The 20,031-nt window shown below is 35.0% G+C and overlaps 1 protein-coding gene across 1 annotated transcript; it reads right to left on the minus strand.

The window, feature by feature from the left end:
- Positions 1–1,323: 1,323 nt before the first annotated feature.
- On the minus strand, positions 1,324–3,311 carry LOC111911095 (IAA-amino acid hydrolase ILR1-like 4). Its single transcript, XM_023906880.3, has 4 exons — positions 2,882–3,311; positions 2,439–2,564; positions 2,057–2,359; positions 1,324–1,975 (listed from the first exon to the last, which is right to left on the minus strand). The coding sequence occupies exons 1-4, from the start codon at positions 3,266–3,268 to the stop codon at positions 1,472–1,474; spliced, it is 1,320 nt and encodes a 439-aa protein (XP_023762648.1). The 5' UTR covers positions 3,269–3,311; the 3' UTR covers positions 1,324–1,471.
- Between the last annotated feature and the right edge of the window lie 16,720 nt (positions 3,312–20,031).

Here is a 20,031-nt window from a genome sequence, read left to right on the forward strand (position 1 = left end):
GATCTAATCGATCTTCAAGATTAAGTTTTAATCCTATCACTATTTATACCAAATACAAAAGTTTCACAATCATATATCACATTTACAACAAACATACATACATTCACATACACACAATAACATTCTACTTATAACAAATACATATAATTTCTACCAAATACTAATATATCACATATACATCAAACACACATACATTGGAATATATATACCAAATTCACATATATTCAAACAAATACGGAATATACAATCTAATTTTCACATATGACAATTTGCACATAATTTCACATATAAATACAACTTGAAGCTATACAACTAATTGCAATCCAATAACCACAAACAAAAAATTGAATAACTTGCTTCTAATCCAAAACAACACCACCAAAAACAAGAATATGAACAATTTATTATCATTCAATCACTACATAAAGCTAGAAATCGAAATTCATACAAAATAAAAATGAAATCATCAAAAAAAACTTACCTTTCTTCAAGAAATTGAGGTAGAAATTGATCCCAAAGCTTTAACCACACCTAGAGACACTTGCTTGGAACAATGTTGGGAGAAATTTGCTTGGAAGAAGTAGATTGAAGAGGAAATCGGCGAGATGGTGAAGGAAATTGGAAGCAAACAGAAAGGAAAATGAAGAAGGGAGGTTATCTGCGTGCGTTTTTTTTTATCTGCGACAGGCAATAGCGGCGACACCAGGGGTTTACCGGCGACAATGAGTAATAGCGGCGACAAACTGGAGGGAAGGATACCGCGTCATTTTTAGCGGACTATCAGCGGCGACTTTTTTTAACCTTTAGCGGCGACATCTGTGTCGCCGGTATTAGGTTAGACAGGATAAGGCACCCCAGCCGTTGGATTGGATATCTCATCGAACGGTTGAGATGCAATAGAGGGGGAAAGTGCGGATTCAGGTGACAACCCTTTAGCGGCGACACTGTTACCGGCGACACGGGGCTTTTACCGGCGACTTTAGATAAAATCGCCGGTAAAGTCTCTTGTCGCCAGTAATAGTGTCGCCGCTAAAGAGTATATTTCTTGTAATGTATGCCGATATAAGTTTAAGGTTCTATTATGGAAGTTGGTAACTATTCTGGAAGTTGACCGCTAACAACCTGGTAATATTAATTTTAACCACTAACAACCTGTTAAATTTTTTTTTTTCAAATTTAGAAGCTATTATTTTTATGGGATAAAAAGTCAAAAATATACTTTAAAAACACGCAATTTTTATTTTTTTCAAATGTGTTATAACCCGGAGACACAATCGGGAATAAAAATGTTTTTTTTTTCCAAAAAAGCAAAAAAGAAACACATGGACCATAAATATATCGTTTTCTTTAATTTTTACATTGGTGTAAAGTAATATTCATTATTCAACTATTGCAGTCTTTTATAATTCACAAAATGAGTCCTTTGACGTTTTATAATTCAAAAAAAAAAAAAAAAAACACACACACACAACTAGGAAACACAGACATTTGTTGATGTCTTCAAAAGATATGTATAAGCAAAAGCAGCATGAAGCGCAGATCCTGTTGGAAGCACATCTTCATGAACCGCATAATAAGGGCTATGCGGCGAATGGATGATCGCCTTCTTCTCATCTCTTATCCCGAGAAAAGCTAAAGTCCCCGGAATCTTTTCCAAATAAAACGCAAAATCTTCACTTCCCATGATCGGAGGAGCCACCTCTATATTCTGTTTTCCGACGATCATCTCCGATACTTTCACTACATGCTCATATATCCTCTCGTCGTTAACAGTTGGAGAGACAATCGGACCTTCAAAGTCAATTGTAGCTGAACAACGATATACAGATGCCTGAGTTTTTATCACCTCTTGTATTCTTTCTGCAAGTGCATAGAAGCTCTTTTTGCTAACAGCTCTATAAGTTCCAGCAATGGAGACTGAATCTGGAATTGCATTAAGCCCAGTTCCACCATCCACCATTGTTACAGAAACAACCTGCAAAATAACTTTGAATAAAAACTGTTCAAGGGTATATATCATTGATTAGGGTTTTGTGTTTTGAATCCGGTTTCTTACAGGCATATCTAATGGATCAGCCTCTCGAGATACAATATGTTGTAAGCTAATTATAGATGCCGAAACAGCCAAAATTGGATCGACGGAATCTTGAGAACCTCTTTTGCCATGGATCACCGCCCTGAAAAAGCCACACCCCGCCAAGAAGTCGCCGGATCTAGACGCAACTACACCGGTATCGGAGGAGAGGACTAAATGAAGGCCGAAAATGGCCTCCACTTTGTCAAGAACACCTTCTTTGATCATCTGTTTTGCTCCTTCTCCTTGTTCTTCAGCTGGTTGAAATATCAATACCACAGTGCCCTAAATTACTCCAAATTAAATTACTTTTGAGGGAATTAATCGAACCCCATTTCATCTTTATGATAATCAGTTTACCTACCTGTAATTCGGTCTCGAGTTGTTTCAAGATTTTGGCAGCACCAAGAAGCATTGCGACATGTGCATCATGTCCACAAGCATGCATTTTACCATCAATCTTGCTTTTATGCTCCCATTCCACCAGTTCCTATTACATAAATACAAGTTCTTATAACCTAAAAGAAGTTAAAAAAGTAAGTTAGAAAATAGGGGCAGAAACCCGAAATTAATAACCCAATTTAAGATACTTAAAGAATTAGAAAAGGGTCAAAAAAAAAAGAATCTAAATCTTTAAACATCAAGAAGTGTTCCATGGATCAAGTATTTGCAAATCGTGCATGAAAAAGTCAAACATAAAGATTCAAATTCTATGTGATAGGTGTGTGGGTATTTAATTATATAGTAATATATGTATTTAAACATGTGTCACTTTTAATAATAAATGTTGAAGAAACTGAAATGAACCTGAATGGGTAAAGCATCCATATCTGCTCTAAGTGCGACAAACGGCGGTAAACCGGAGCCAACCCGGGCAACTACTCCGGTATTGGCAACGGGCCACCGGTACCCAATACTCATCTTCTCCAGTTCTCGCCGGATAATGGAGCTTGTGCGAAATTCTTCAAAAGCGAGTTCCGGGTATTCATGAATTTCCCTTCTTATTTTCTTGATCCACTCGGCTGTTTCGACATGATTTGACAGCTTTAGTATATGATCTTTCAATGAAGAATTTTGATGATCCAGAAATGGGTTTATGCAACTGGTTTGATGATCGTCGTCTCCATGGAAGAGTTTTGAAAAGGATGGACGAATAAGATGAAGAGTGATGAAGATTATGAGGGAAAGGTTCATCTTTTGAGAAATTTTTGACGGACGATATCTAAAATGGAAAAACACGGATGGTATATATATATATATATATATATATATATATATATATATATATATATATATATATATATATATATATATATATATATATATATATATATATATATATATATATATATATATATATATATATATATATATATATATAGAGAGAGAGAGAGAGAGAGAGAGAGAGAGAGAGAGAGAGAGTGTGTGTGTGAGAGTGAGTAGTAACTAAAAAATATCAGAATCCTTGTCATTTTTCAAATAAATATTTACAAATTTTATGACGTATATTTTTGTCGATAGCTAAAATAAGAGAATAATATAACCGTAATATTATAAAAATTGAACCTATTTTCATATTTTATATCTATTTCCTAAATCTACACATAATTTTTCTGTCTAAAAAAATCATTTTCTCATCTTCTTTAACCTTATCTGATGAAAACTGTTATCAATGTCGTCGTAGACAACGGTCACACAAATGCTACTAACGCCATATCTCTTCTTATTTCGCAACCCCCGATCACCGGTATAATACCATCGTTTTACGCAACAAATCGGACAAAAACAAGTCTCCGTTGGTTACCACTGTCTTAATCTAATATTGTCATTACCTTCTCTAACAGTTGAACCAACACTCCATCGAACCACCAATCACTCATGGTATGCGATCTATGGTGAACCACCGCCTCCGTCTACTGTTTTCGATGGTCTGTCAGCAGATTCATGTTTCTAACGACTTTCATTCGTGCTTCATGCTTTGATCTTGTTAGATCTGAATGATTACGATGGTTTCTTCTTGACTCTTATAGTGTTCCTACTCCAGATCTGTCCAAATCTAGTTAGATCTAACTGAACACGAGTTTTAAAAAATGCAATCTCATGTCTCTGATGTTAGTTCTATGTTGTTAAGCTGTCGTAGGTGTTTCTTTGCGAGATTGGAAAGATTTGTTTGTTTTTTGTTCCACACCTGGCATCTATTTTATTGATGGTGATCACCAGCAAGGATAACTAAAAGGGCTACATTAGGGTGGGTGTAACGTTCCTATGTGAACTCTGACCAAAGGATAATCATATGAGGAAGGAGACTTAAAGACATTGTTTTTTTTGCCTTAGTAAGACATGAGTATTGGATGCATTGGTGTCACACCCCAAAACCGGAACGGCGGAAATGTTCTGGGGCGGAGGACGTCGTGTACAGTATCACAACAATGTAAAGTAGTAAACAAGAAACAACATCATCCATTGCATTAACAATATAATTATTATACAAGTGTGTTATGTCAAATTTTGATAAACACTAAAGCATAAATCAAAATGAAAGATGTGTCTTGATCGAGCACCATCTTCCCTGAACCTTGCATCGGTACCTGTCTATGGTTGACCTGAGGATACAAGTTATTTTGAAAGAGAGTATCAGCTTTAAATCTGGTGAGATCATAAGTATTTTAGTGTCTTAATTTGTATGTAAGAAATTGTTTGTAAATGAACTGTAAGTATGGAAAATGTAGATGAACTGTAAGTATAAAAATGTTTGTAAAACAACTGTAAACGTTTGAAAAAAAAAGCTAGAAATCCCTATGATTCCTACTTTATATAACGGTGTCTTCTACCAAGACTTAATTGTTCTAAATGTTCGTTTCTTGTAAAAGTGTGTAATTTTCCCAAGTGTAACTATCATTATCAAAATATAGTTTTTACATTAAATTTTTATGTGAAATGATCACTAAATATATGAAAAGGGGAAATTAATGTAGTACTGTAGTGTTGTATTATAGGAACTACTACTGTACTAACTACCTTAAACCGGATTTATATTAAGGTATTATGTGATTAATTGCACCATACTATCGACTGGTAACAACGACATACGAATGGTCGTAAAACGGAATGACGTTTGGCACCCGCAAACCTGCAGGTCCGGCTGTATTTAGCAGCAAGGTGTAGGATAGTCAATCCAGTATAGATCTATACGCAAACTCACGCTCTTCCTACAAGAGACTATAGCTACAACTCGGGCCATGACATTTAAGGCATGCTCCGATACAGTGGATCACAATTCTGTCAATGTATATATGTATATGTAATGTATTGTTACTCGTTCTAGTATCGTTGTATATGTTCTCTTTCTAGTATAGTTGTATATGTTCTTCCTCTACTATAGTTGTATATGTTCTTCCTCTAGTATAGTTGTATATGTTCTTCTCCTAGTATAGTTGTATATGTACTCATAGTAATGTAATGTATATGTTCTCATAGTAATGTATGTTCTCTCTATCTAGAAAGTATTGACTCATGAATGAACTGACTCATTGTATGATATCGCATTCTAGTAATAGTTCTAGTATCTTCCTAAACTACCCATATGGTAGTTTACTAGTAATCTAACTGGTACGTATGGACATGGATGTATACCCTTGCTACCCAAGGGCATGGGATGAACTGGAAGGGCCTTTATGACTATATATGTACATATGTTATATAACTAATATTTAAACGACCTTCGGACGAGTACCCGATATCCCACCAGACCACATCTCAAGCACGAAAAGGAAATAGGGTAGATAGCCTTCCTAAGTCTTTTAAACATTTCTTATATAACTATACATATAGAGGCATGCAATTTATAATATAAAAGCATAAATAAGTTTTGTAAAACCTTTGAACATAATTATTATCTTAAGAAAAGATCGACTTGATGTCAATCTATAAAACGGTTTGAAGGCATGGGTTTGATAAAACAGTTTAGTATAAAGAAACATTTGTTTGAAACACAATTGTAAATAAGTTTGAAATGTAATATACCGAGTAAAATGAACAGTTTAATAAGGAGTATTAAACACATAAAGTGTTTATGAAAAACATTTGAAGGAAACTGTTTGGTAAAACGGCTAATGAGTATTAAATCATTTGAATGCTGCTTATTAATCACATGTGATTGATATAAGAAGTAGCATGATTCTACTTGCATCCCCCCCCACATAAAACATTTAAAAATAATTAAAACATTGATTAAGGGGTATGAACTCACCTGCAGTAAGTGATTGGAATTGAACGGACTGTTATCGTAAGGAAGGACCGGACAAGTGCTTGGTGTCAAGTGAAGACTTTAGACACACACAATGATCCTAATTACATATGAAGACATATGTATATAAATAATTAATGATTAAAACACTAATTATACAAGTATAAGCATTTTAATGCGAGGAAAACACTTTTGGTCAAGTGCTAGGAGGCAAATGGGTTGCAATAAAGGAGTGCAAAGCCTCTTATGGGAGTTTATGGTCAAATGACCATATGCTTTGGAGTTTACGGCCCAGGGGAGTAAACTCCTGGCTGTAAACTCTCAACAAGGTCTCTAAATGAAGCCTATCATTTATACAACTAGTTTGATGAATTGTTTCAAGGCTTAGTCAAGTGTTTGGGTGACATTTGCCCCCTTTATGGGGGTTTACGGCCCTGGGACCATATCCCATGGAGATTACGGCCGTAATCTCCTTTGGGGGAAGGTTTATGGTGCTTTCAAGTCCTTATATTATCAAGGAATGCATTAAGGCAATTGTCCAAGGCTTTAGGAGGATTTATGGCACCATTTGGCACCATTTATTGGAGTTCACGGCCCTGGAGCATCTTGGGCCATGAACACCCTTTTCTTGGTGTTTTAGTGTTGTTTGCTAGCCCCAAACACACTAGGGTACTTGTCCTAATTTGTCTCTTGGCTTAAGGAAGATTTTCAAGGCATTTTGACACCTAAACATGGAGTTAACGGCCCTGGAACATCCTTGGCCGTGAACTCACTTTTCATCCTTGATTTTAATTGATTTTGTTGTCCTAAACATGCAATGGTGGGTTCTAGTTCGAGTTCCAAGGCTTTGAGGGACTTTGGGACACTTTTAGCCCTTAAGGTGGAGTTTACTCCCCAAGTGTTCTTGGGCGGTAAACTCCCAAATCTTGGGGTTTTAGTCTGATTTTGATGTTATAACACACAATCTAAGCTATATAATATAACTAGATCGAAGTACTCACGATTTGGGATAAAAACCCGAAGATCCATGAGAGAGAATTTTGACTTTTCTCTAAATGGAAATGTAACTAATGAACCAATATGGTTCAGTTTTCTATATATAGTCCTAGGATTTTTGGCAGAAAATATTTTTATTCCCGGAATGAACTCTAATATCATAGAGTATCGGAATAACAGTGTTGCACGAAACCCTGGTGCATCCACTCTCCTGATATTTCCTTAAGTGTAAATCCTGAAAAACTGCCAAACTTATACTCGAAGTCTGAATTTTCACTGTAACTTTTCTACTTCTACTGGCTTCAAATGGTTTGTTTAGAATGGAAATTTCGGGTTGTCACATCATCCCCTTGTTGAAGGGAATTTCGTCCCGAAATTAGAATTTAGGTAAGGAAGTAGGTAAGAATGATCGAGTCGTGAGGAGGAAACTTCCTAATCGATTGGTTCTAGCGCTCCTAAGTGAAATCGGGTTCTTGGTTGGCATTCCAACGAACCTTCACTAACTGGCGACGGCGTTGCTTCGTCCTCTTGACCTCTCGGTCGAGGGTCACTACAGTTCTAATACGAAGGCGAGGATCTCGACGAGTGGACTTACAAGATTCCTAACGGAAAAGTATGGTTTCACGATCGAGACGCGAAGAGTAGAATGTACGTTACTGAGTTCGCGGAGTAGGTCTAGTTTGCGAGATACAGGACTGATTCTGGTAAGAATCTCAAAGGTCTTGTCTATCTTGGATTTAGCTTTCCACGCTTTACGAAGCGTATTAAGCCGTTCCCAAGTGAGACTTCCTAAAGAATTGGGTCTCTCACTTGGAATCTCCAAAGTTTCCTTTTCTTGTTTAACTTCCCAGTCAAGGGCCACTCCTTGCTGGGTCAAGGTCGAAAGGGTTTCTGTAATTTACGAGGAGTTCTGGATGAAGTATGACAGTAGGTCGGTAAGACCTAGAATTTGGCGAATTTCTGTCGGTGTCTCTGGTGTCGACAAATTCTCAACGGTTTTGACAAATTGTAAGAGTACTCAAAATTTCCCACATCACTAGGAATTTGACTCTTTAATTTCAAAACTCGTGCCTATAGAACTTTGCGAAAAGTTCCTCTGAAGGAAATGTTTCCATGGGTTTCTTCTTACTAAGAGGGTAGATAAGTAAGTCATTACATGGAGAAATGACGAACTGATCCAAGTAAGAAAGACGTACCCTACTCATTTAGCTCATGAAAGCTATGGGCGCGTTGGTCCTATCCGAAGGGTATCACTACGGACTCGAAGTGTCCGCATCGAGTTCGGAAGATAGTCTTCCGGACATCCTTCCCTAACACTCGAACTGGTGATATTCGGATCTCAGATCCATTTTTGAAAGTAATTCTTTCCTTGCGTTTGCTCAACCATTTCATCTATGCGCGGCAGAGATAACGATTTCTAATGAAAAATGTTGACAGAGTCCTCGATATCCGAGGCACATACGATGCAATCCGTCGATCTCCGGAAGAATAAGACTGAGGTTCTCCAGGGTGAGAAGCCTAGTCTTCTAATTCTATTTATGTGTAGTTCGTTAAGTTGTCTGTACTATTCTTGTATCTCCGTAGGTGTTTAGACTATAGGGCGATCTGTTTACAAGAGTCGTACTGGGTTCTAAGTTTGTTCACATGACGATGCGATTACTCATAGGCTTAGGCAGTTCTCCGTCCTGAAGTTCATATTAGAATTCATACATGTTTTCACAATCACAATCTCGTGTATACGAGTCGTATATAATTAAGATTGAAAAGGTAGTCGAATAACTGATTCTTCTTTAAGCTCACTTCCTTTCGAGGAAAAAGAAGTTAAAGAGGAATCATCAATTCTAAATCTGTTCAACCTTGATTATATATCCCTCTTATGTATACATTCCTCAGTGATAGATCAATTGCATGAATCCATGGATTAAACTTGATGTACTGCACGAGTGGTACTTCGGGGATTTCTTCGGAAAGAAAATAACTAAGAGGTACTCCTGGCATGAGTACTTCGGTGTTTTGATATGACGGCTTTGCTGGAAAAGCGATCTAGAAGAAAGCGATGTACGTATGAAGCTGTTTTTGTGAGGATCAAATTGAATCGAGTCGTATGATAATGTCGAAATCATACTGAAACTTAAAGACATTAGATTTGAACATAAGACGTTTACAGACAAAACACAACCGTGCAACCATGAACAGAGTTACAGTACTTTAGACTTATGACAAGACCATTGCTGCGAATAAGGTATACTACAAAAGACAAGTATACGCAGCACGAGCATCCCTATGCAGACAAGATCTCGCAAAAGGTAAGACCCTAGTTGCACTAGTTCTGGATAGTTTATAAGTCTGTTACAACAACACGCCTAAGTTACATTAAAGAGGGCTCCAGAGTAGGCTCTCCTGCAGCTGTGATCCAAAGAATCTTCCCATCTGCACCCGAGTTCTTCGCTATCGGGCAATCTTTCTTGAAGTGTCCAATTTCACCGCATTGGTGACATATCTGGACAGCACCAACATTGGTGGTGGAAGTGAGGTGTTTAGCCAGTGTTATGTGGACACGAGTGCCTTCCTTATTACTCCACTTTGAAAATTGCTTCCTAAAGCGTTTGGATTTATAACTACTCTCGTGTGTAGGGTTGGTCCCGATGAAAGGGACTTGAGTGATGGGTCATGCCGGTGCTCCACAGCTACGAGCATGGTGCCCTATTATTAGGCAATTGCAACACTACATCTCATTGCAAGCCCCATGATGATGGAAACTACACTTATCACACTTCGGGAGTTTTCCCTCGTATGGCCTGCTCGGTACGGGAATGGTAGGGGTTTCCACTTGTTGCTGTTATATGGCAAGTTTTTGGGATTTCTTGCGTTCCTTCTGGGCTTGACGCTTCCGTTTCTTGTTCTTTGTTTTTCGGCTTTGCGAGCCTGTGGCTATTACCGTTTGTTGACTTCCTGGATTGATACTACGATTGGAATCTTCAATCCCAACATCAGCATCACTTGTGCTGATAGCGCTACGGTGCGCAAGGACAGCTGTCACGGCAGTTGTAACTGTGGTTTGGAAGGTAGCGGCGTCCATAGGAAAGGCGGAGGTTTCGTTGTTCGACTGATTGCTTCTGGATGACGACATATAACACGAAGATAAGGATTTTGTGAGTGATTCCGGTTGACCCTAGGTGTACTGCGATTGCTCAAGAAAAGGGAAAGAGTATGTTCTCGAAAGGTTGACATACATTCCTATGATGCAGTCCTAGTACAGAATGGAAGTATGTTCGCGAAGGTTCACCTACATCCCTATGATGCAGTCCTAGTAATGGGTAGAAGTAAGTTTGTAGAATGGTCTCAAGACGTTTGTCGGTCAAGCCGAGGTATCGTGGGTTGGTGAATAACAAGATCCAACCACTGAAAGAGACTTGGAAATGTCTTCGGAGCTAAATTACTATAGTCCAATGACTTGACTAAAGCAGGATTCAGATAGACTCCAATGAAAGTATGATAAGAGTACTTGAATAAAGAATGACACAGAAGTTAGCCGGCTATCAATATATTTGATATTCATGACGTAAGGATTCGGGAAAATGACCTTGTAAAGGTCTTACATCATATCCAGAGAAGATAGTTCTTGACAGCATAAAGACCTAACCAAAAGTACTTACAGTACAAGATAATTTCATAGAAAATGCCACATCGGGCATAGACAGAAAAACGATTCCTTTTAACAAGGAAAATAAAGTAAGGCGTCTACTACTGGCGACGGTCATCCCTCTAGTGAACTCTCAGTTCAGCCAGTTGACGTTCCATGTCGAGCAGGTGTCTTTCGTACACCCTCTGGCGTACTCGGAGCTTTATGACTTCGGCTCGTGATTCAGCCAGTGCTTGCAGCAGGGTTTCATGTTTTCTCTCTGATCTCTCGCGAGTATCTTCTAGACGAATGGTGCGGAAGGTATGCATTCTCGCATTAGCGACAACTTCGGTAATCTAATGTAGGGCTGTCCTGCCTTGAATCTCATTTCAGGCCACTCTGCGGACCAAGATTGGCAAGGTTCTGTCTGCTGAGCCCCCAATGCTTAGGTCATAAAAGCTTCGATCGCCATTAAATGGCATGGGCTGATCTTGTCCTTGGCTCCATGTTTCCAAGCATTCCACCCACTCAGTCGTCGGGCCATGGAAAGCCGGACGAGGGTTAGGAATTTGAAAGGGAGCTACTTGGGGGTAGGTTCTCAACCTCTGGTTCGGAGTTAGCATCGTCCGAAAGGTCTTCATCATGGTGATCATTCAAAGGGATCGGATGATCATTATCTAGTTCTTCTCCAAACCATCCAGCAATAACTTCGTTCGGAAGGAACAGGATGCTGTGGGGATGGAGTCTAGCCATGTTATCTATGCGAGAATTGGGGTAAGAAAATAATTATTAGACGAACTATCTAGATAATTATTTAGAAAACATTCATCAGTTACATCGCTATTTGTGAAGTGCATACCAGTTATATGTAATCGAAACAGGATAGGCCTTCGAATAAGTGACCTTAACTCCATATTCACACAGAATATGGGTGAAGTAAAATTTTCACAGATTCTAAATCTACAACATCCTAATTACATATAGCCTTAGTGTATCCACTTAACAACTACCAACTTAGAAATGAAGATCCCATTTTAGTTCTCAAGTATAAAGTACTTATAGTAACACCAAATACTCCTATAGTATTTTAAATTTAATGTTATGTTCTACTGTTCTCATTGTGGTAGGGTTGGTAAGATTTTAGTTTTGTTGCAACCACACAACTACACTTAGGCACATGCTAGTCAACCTTCGGATAATATAGGTGATCAGGCTATATCTTCCCAGTTTTGACCATATGTCTCTAAGCCCACTTGTGTTGCCCAACAATCGTAATTCTTTTGTATTGTCCTAGTGACACTGATTTTAGTATGAATGTAGGAACGTATACTTTATTAAATATTTTATTATTTAAAGTATAAACTCTTGGTCAAAGTATTTTTAATCCCTTATGTATTTATAGTTAGTATATCTTTTATGGGTTGATATACTTAATTCACTATAAACAATGCTCTGATACCAATCTGTCACACCCCAAAACCGGAACGGCAGAAACATTATGGGGCGGAGGACGTCATGTACAGTATCACAATAATGTAAAGTAGTAAACAAGAAAGAACATCATCCATTGCATTAATAATATAATTATTATACTAGTGTGTTCTGTCAAATTTTGATAAACACTAAAGCATAAATCAAAATGAAAGATGCGTCTTGATCGAGCACCATCTTCCCTGAACCTTGCATCGGTACTTGTCTATGGTTGACCTGAGGATACAAGTTATTTTGAAAGAGAGTATTAGCTTTAAAGCTGGTGCGATCATAAGTATTTTAGTGTCTTAATTTGTATGTAAGAAATTGTTTGTAAATGAACTGTAAGTATGGAAAAATGTAGATGAACTGTAAGTATAAAAATGTTTGTAAAACAACTGTAAACGTTTGAAAAAAAAGCTAGAAATCCCTATGATTCCTAATTTATATAAAGGTGTCTTCTACCAAGACTTAACTGTTCTAAATTTTTGTTTCTTGTAAAAGTGTGTAATTTTCCCAAGTGTAACCATCATTATCAAAATATAGTTTTTACATTAAATGCTTATGTGAAATGATCACTAAATATATGAAAAGGGGAAATTAATGTAGTACTGTAGTGTTGTATTATAGGAACTACTACTGTACTAACTACCTTAAACCGGATTTATATTAAGGTATTATGTGATTAATTGCACCATACTATCGACTGGTAACAACGACATACGAATGGTCGTAAAACGGAATGACGTTTGGCACCCGCATACCTGCAGGTCCGGCTGTAGCTAGCAGCAAGGTGTAGGATAGTCAATCCAGTATAGATCTATACGCAAACTCACGCTCTCCCTCCAAGAGACTCTAGCTACAACTCGGGCCATGACATTTAAGGCATGCTCCGATACAGTGGATCACGATTCTGTCAATGTATATATGTATATGTAATGTATTGTTACTCGTTCTAGTATCGTTGTATATGTTCTCTTTCTAGTATAGTTGTATATGTTCTTCCTCTAGTATAGTTGTATATGTTCTTCCTTTAGTATAGTTGTATATGTTCTTCTCCTAGTATAGTTGTATATGTACTCATAGTAATGTAATGTATATGTTCTCATAGTAATGTACGTTCTCTCTATTTAGAAAGTATTGACTCATGAATGAACTGACTCATTGTATGATATCGCATTCTAGTAATACTTCTAGTATCTTCCTAAACTACCCATATGGTAGTTTACTAGTAATCTAACTGGTACATATGGACATGGATGTATACCCTTGCTACCCAAGGGCATGGGATGAATTGGAAGGGCCTTTATGACTATATATGTACATATGTTATATAACTAATATTTAAACGACCTTCGGACGAGTACCCGATATCCCACCAGACCACATCTCAAGCGCGAAAAGGAAATAGGGTGGATAGCCTTCCTAAGTCTTTTAAACATTTCTTATATAACTATACATATAGAGGCATGCAATTTATAATATAAAAGCATAAATAAGTTTTGTAAAACCTTTGAACATAATTATTATCTTAAGAAAAGATCGACTTGATGTCAATCTATACAACGGTTTGAAGGAATGGGTTTGATAAAACAATTTAGTATAAAGAAACATTTGTTTGAAACACAATTGTAAATAAGTTTGAAATGTAATATACCGAGTAAAATGAACAGTTTAATAAGTTCTTTTAAACACATAAAGTGTTTATGAAAAACATTTGAAGGAAACTGTTTGGTAAAACGGCTAATGAGTATTAAATTATTTGAATGCTGCTTATTAATCATATGTGATTGATATAATAAGTAGCATGATTCTACTTGTATCCCCCCGATAAAACATTTAAAAATATTTAAAACATTGATTAAGGGGTATGAACTCACCTGCAGTAAGTGATTGGAATTGAACGGACTGTTATCGTAAGGAAGGATCGGACAAGTGCTTGGTGTCAAGTGAAGACTTTAGACACACACAATGAACCTAATTACATATGAAGACATATGTATATAAACAATTAGTGATTAAAACACTAATTATACAAGTAAAAGCATTTTAATGCGAGGAAAACACTTTTAGTCAAGTGCTAGGAGGCAAATGGGTTGCAACAAAGGAGTGCAAAGCCTCTTATGGGAGATTATGGTCAAATGACCATATGCTTTGGAGTTTACGGCCCAGGGGAGTAAACTCCTAGCCGTAAACTCTCAACAAGGTCTCTAAATGAAGCCTATCATTTATACAACTAGTTTGGTGAATTGTTTCAAGGCTTAATCAAGTGTTTGGGTGACATTTGCCCCCTTTATAGGGGTTTACGGACCTGGGACCATATCCCATGGAGATTATGGCCATAATCTCCTTTGGGGGAAGGTTTATGGTGCTTTCAAGTCTCTATAGTCTCAAGGAATGCAGTAAGGCAATTGTCCAAGGCTTTAGGAGGATTTATGGCACAATTTGGCACCATTTATTGGAGTTCATGGCCCTGGAGCATCTTGGGCCGTGAACACCCTTTTCTTGGTGTTTTAGTGGTGTTTGCTCGCCCCAAACACACTAGGGTACTTGTCCTAATTTGTCTCTTGGCTTAAGGAAGATTTTCAAGGCATTTTGATACCTAAACATGGAGTTCACGGCCCTAGAACATCCTTGGCCATGAACTCACTTTTCATCCTTGATTTTAATTGATTTTGGTGTCCTAAACATGCAATGGTGGGTTCTAGTTCGAGTTTCAAGGCTTTGAGGGACTTTGGGACACTTTTATCCCTTAAAATGGAGTTTACTCCCCAAGCGTTCTTGGGCGGTAAACTCCCAAATCTTGGGGTTTTGGTCCAATTTTGATGTTATAATACACAATCTAAGCTATATAATATAACTCGATCGAAGTACTCACGATTTGTGATAAAAACCCGAAGATCCGTGAGAGACAATTTTGACTTTTCTCTAAATGGAAATGTAACTAATGAACCAATATGGTTCAGTTTTCTATATATAGTCTTGGGATTTTTGGCAGAAAATATTTTTATTCCTGGAATGAACTCTAATATCATAGAGTATCGGAATAACAGTGTTGGACGAAACCCTGGTGCATCCACTCTCCTAATATTTCCTTAAGTTTAAATCCTGAAAAACTGCCAAACTTATACTCGAAGTCTGAATTTTCACTGTAACTCTTCTACTTCTATTGGCTTCAAATGGTTTGTTTAGAATGGAAATTTCGGGTTGTCACAATTGGTAAATTCTAAAAGTTGTAAGTATGGGAGAGAGAAAAAGGAAAACTTAAATGGAGATGCTTCACTCACTTTTGTAGGACTTGTATAGTAGATCCATACATGCAAACTTTGAATAGCTTACAATAGTAATTACTTAGAGTAGATAGAATAGGTGATATAGGAATTAATTCTCACAAATTGTTATATATAAATATAATAAGAAAGACATGGCAACATACAATTTGTTGATATATATATATATATATATATATATATATATATATATATATATATATATATATATAGAGAGAGAGAGAGAGAGAGAGAGTTAGGTTCAAATGTTTTTAACAAATGTTGTGTGTGTATATATGAACCAATCATAATTTAGCACAAATGAAATATTTAAATAAATCAATAAGGGTAAATTAGTAATATTGCATGTATATTAAATAAATTCCAAAATTAAAATGAAATCAAATCCCTATAAAATTGCAATCAGTTTTTTTAGCCTACAAAATCCACTAGAACACAAAAGTAATCGACATTTTTGTTTCACATTCAATCACCGATCGCTGCCACATGATGGCCGACATTAATTATCCGATGAAGCCTAGCACTATCCCATTTTGGTTTGTTCCAGTAAGTTAATCTTCTCCATCTTCCACACACAAACACAATTCCAATGTTGATTTGTCTTGTTTCATGTCCCTTCAAGTAGCTATATTTAGTTTTATTGCCAATTACTATCTTCCTAGCATTCTATCTTCGTTGAAGAGATGTTTATGATGTTTACCATGCAGTGTTGGGTGATCAAATCTTTCAACTTCATTCTCATTATCCTCAATCGATTGAATCAGATTACTTTTATGTTCATGTGTTGATTAATTACCACAGTACTTTTGTTCTCTGTTTTTATCGCTGGAGTTATAACATAAGCTTTAAAAGGTGCAATTGGTCGATTTTTGGGATACTAATTTGACATGATTTTCACATGAGAAGCTTTAAAAGGTGCAAATACATGTGTGGAGGTTGATAGTTTAATCATGTATTCTTTTATTCCTTTTTACAGGTTTGCACCATAATTTGATGTTTTGAATCTTACTATTATCATTGGCTTTATTTTTTGTATCTATTGGATTTTTTCCAAGAGGTATAATTCATGCGTTTCTTTGAACAATCATGACTCATTTTCTAACATATTTTCTCAATTTACTATTGTTGATTAAGATTGGTTTAATTGGTTTTAGGTGTGAGAAGAAGTGCATGACAAATGTTTGTGGAAATTCCTGAAAGAGATTCTGACCATGTGGCATGCATTAAATCAGAATTACTAAAGTTTTTTGATCAGGTATCATAATTTTCGACATGCCTAACTAAAAGAATGGTCATGAAATAAATTTATGTTACTTTCTAATTTACTATGTTGTATGTATTCTTTTTGTCAATTAAAATGTCATATATTTTGTCGGTTCATTTAGTGGATTAGTATTTTTGTTAGATTTTAATGATTTTCTTTTTCTTTTTAGGTTTTGAAAAGTTTGCCATTCATGTGGAGAAGAAAGAAAATATGGAGAACAAGAGTGTCTTATAGTAGAATGTATTCCGCCAAAATGTATAAAACAAATCTTAGCAATATTATTCTTTTCGAACGACTTAGTGTTTTTTGTTGGATTTTGATGTTTTTGATTCATTTGTGATATGAATGACATGAAGACATTATAGGAATGACGTGAAGAATGAATCAAAGATTGATCAGACTCAAAGTTTAAAAATGTTGTTTTTTTAAATATTGCACTTGTTATTCTTTCAGAAAGTTGACATTATTCAAGAATGTTCTTTTTCAGAAAGTTGAGATTATTCAAGAATGTTCTTTTTGTATCAGAATTATGATATATTATTAGTCCAAGAATCGATTTTGTATATTGTTTCATAATGTACTTATTCATGTTTTCATTTTTACTTATGTATTCTTAAATGATGTGATAAACTGTTATTTTAACAGAATCGCGTTTTGACAGAATAAAATAAGTTATAATCGGTTATGATTACAAATTAAATTAGAATTAAAATTGAATTAATTATTTTTTTACAAAAATCAGAATTATCCCTTCAAATTCGAACATTTCCTTTTTTAAATATAGTTAATTGTCTAAAATACCCTTTTAATTAAATTTTAGAGATATTATGGTACATGATACTCCATTGTAATATCATAGACCCTCAAAATCATAGTAATTCAATATTTTCATCGATTGGTTCAGAATTCTCCTTACATGCACACAATAGTTACCTAAAACAAAATAACTTAACCCTATATATATATATATATATATATATATATATATATATATATATATATATATATATATATATATATATATATATATATGTTTGTGTGTGTGTGTGGAAAAGTTCAATAGAGAACCATTATTAATCAAGGAACCAAGGAACCAATCCAAAGCGTCGGAATTTAAACCGATTAACGGCAAAATGAGGATTGTAAACTTTTTTAATGGATGCACATGCACCGGATTATACCAAAACTCATTTCCTTTTTTTCGTTTAAATTTTTTTAGTCCATGTTTTTTATCGAAAAAAACCGAGTATATCGTTGTTCACAATTTTTTGTCCTCTTTCCAAAGAGATCCATGATGATATATAAAAAACAAACTTTTTTTTCAAAAAAAAACTCACTTCATTTTCTTTGTTAAAAAGTTAAGGTCAATTTTTTTTATAAAAAAAATTAATAAATATATCAAAATTCATGCTTTTTTGTACTTTTTAAACATAGATTCATATTCGTGTAAAAAAATAAAAAACGATATTTCAATTTAGATTCACATTGTGAACCAGTTCAGATTCATATTCTGAACCTGTTCAGATTTACATTCTGAACCTGTTCAGATTCACATTGTGAACCTTCTCAGATTCATAGCGTGCATAATAGTAAGTCAGATTCACAATGTGAATCTGAAATTATCGAGTTTTTTCACATTGTGAATGTTAAAAATTGAAATATTTACTGTTTAGATTCACAGTGTGAATCTACACTGATCGAGGTTTTTTTTGTGAACCTTTTCAGATTCATAGTGTGTATAATACCAAGTCAGATTCACAATGTGAATTTGAATTGATCGAGCTTTTTCACATTGTTAATGTTAAAAATTGAAATGTTTACAGTTTAATTATATATATATATATATATATATATATATATATATATATATATATATATATATAGGGCTAGGTTATTTTGTTTCTTACATTTATTGTGTGCTACAATGCACCAATAGAAATTTAGTAAATTGAATAATTATTTAATTAAATAATTATAGATGTTACATGATTTCCATAATTATATGTATATTAAATGATATCCATAATTATAATTCTATTTTTATGGAAACTAATTAAATCCGTCGTAAATGCCAGCAATAACATTCTTTCAGAATGAATTTGCATCTAGGTTTTTGTATATGAGTTTGTACTTTGTTTCAAAACTCAATTACTTAAAATACAATAAAGTTGTATGGAATATGAAGAACAATAGTGTATTCTAGTAGAATACACTCTCATTCTGCTGCAATACATTCTCATTCTTCTAGATATGAATTTATTCTGAAAGAATATTATTGTCGACATTAATGACGAATTTAATTAGTTTCCATAAAAATGAGTTATAAGTATGGATAGCATTTAATATACATATAATTAATAGTAAATTCCTATTGGTGCATTCTAGCACACAATAGATGTGAAAAACATTTGAACCTACCTCTCTCTCTCTCTCTATATATATATATATATATATATATATATATATATATATATATATATATATATATATATATATATATATATATATGCTTAGGTTATTCTATTCTAACTTATTATTGTGCGAATATCGTATGCTATGAGAATTACTAAGAGAATAAGTTGTTTAGCAAAGCGAATACGTTCAATCTTAAATAACTACTGTCATTAACACACATTCTGACTAATTAAATCGTCTATAAGGTTATTATACACTTATTATTATTATTATTATTCTCATTTCTGTCTGAATATTTGTCAGAATGTTTATTGGGTCATATTCTGTCAGAATGAAAATGAGTGAAAAACGATGTGTGAGAACAAAAATAAATAATAATTAGTGAGAATGCATGAAAATGACGATATTTTTGTAAGGTTGAATGTATTTGCATTGCTAAACAACTTATTCTCTTAGTAATTCTCATAGCATACGATACCCGTACAATAATTAGATAGAATAATTGGACCTAGTTCTCTCTCTCTCTCTCTCTCTATATATATATATATATATATATATATATATATATATATATATATATATATATATATATATGGTGCTTGGTTGCAGCATGTGATATTTGGTGGCGGTGATGATGGTTATGGTAGTTTCGGA

The sequence above is a fragment of the Lactuca sativa genome, chromosome 8 (assembly GCF_002870075.4).
Source record: "Lactuca sativa cultivar Salinas chromosome 8, Lsat_Salinas_v11, whole genome shotgun sequence".
Taxonomy (NCBI): Eukaryota; Viridiplantae; Streptophyta; class Magnoliopsida; order Asterales; family Asteraceae; genus Lactuca; species Lactuca sativa.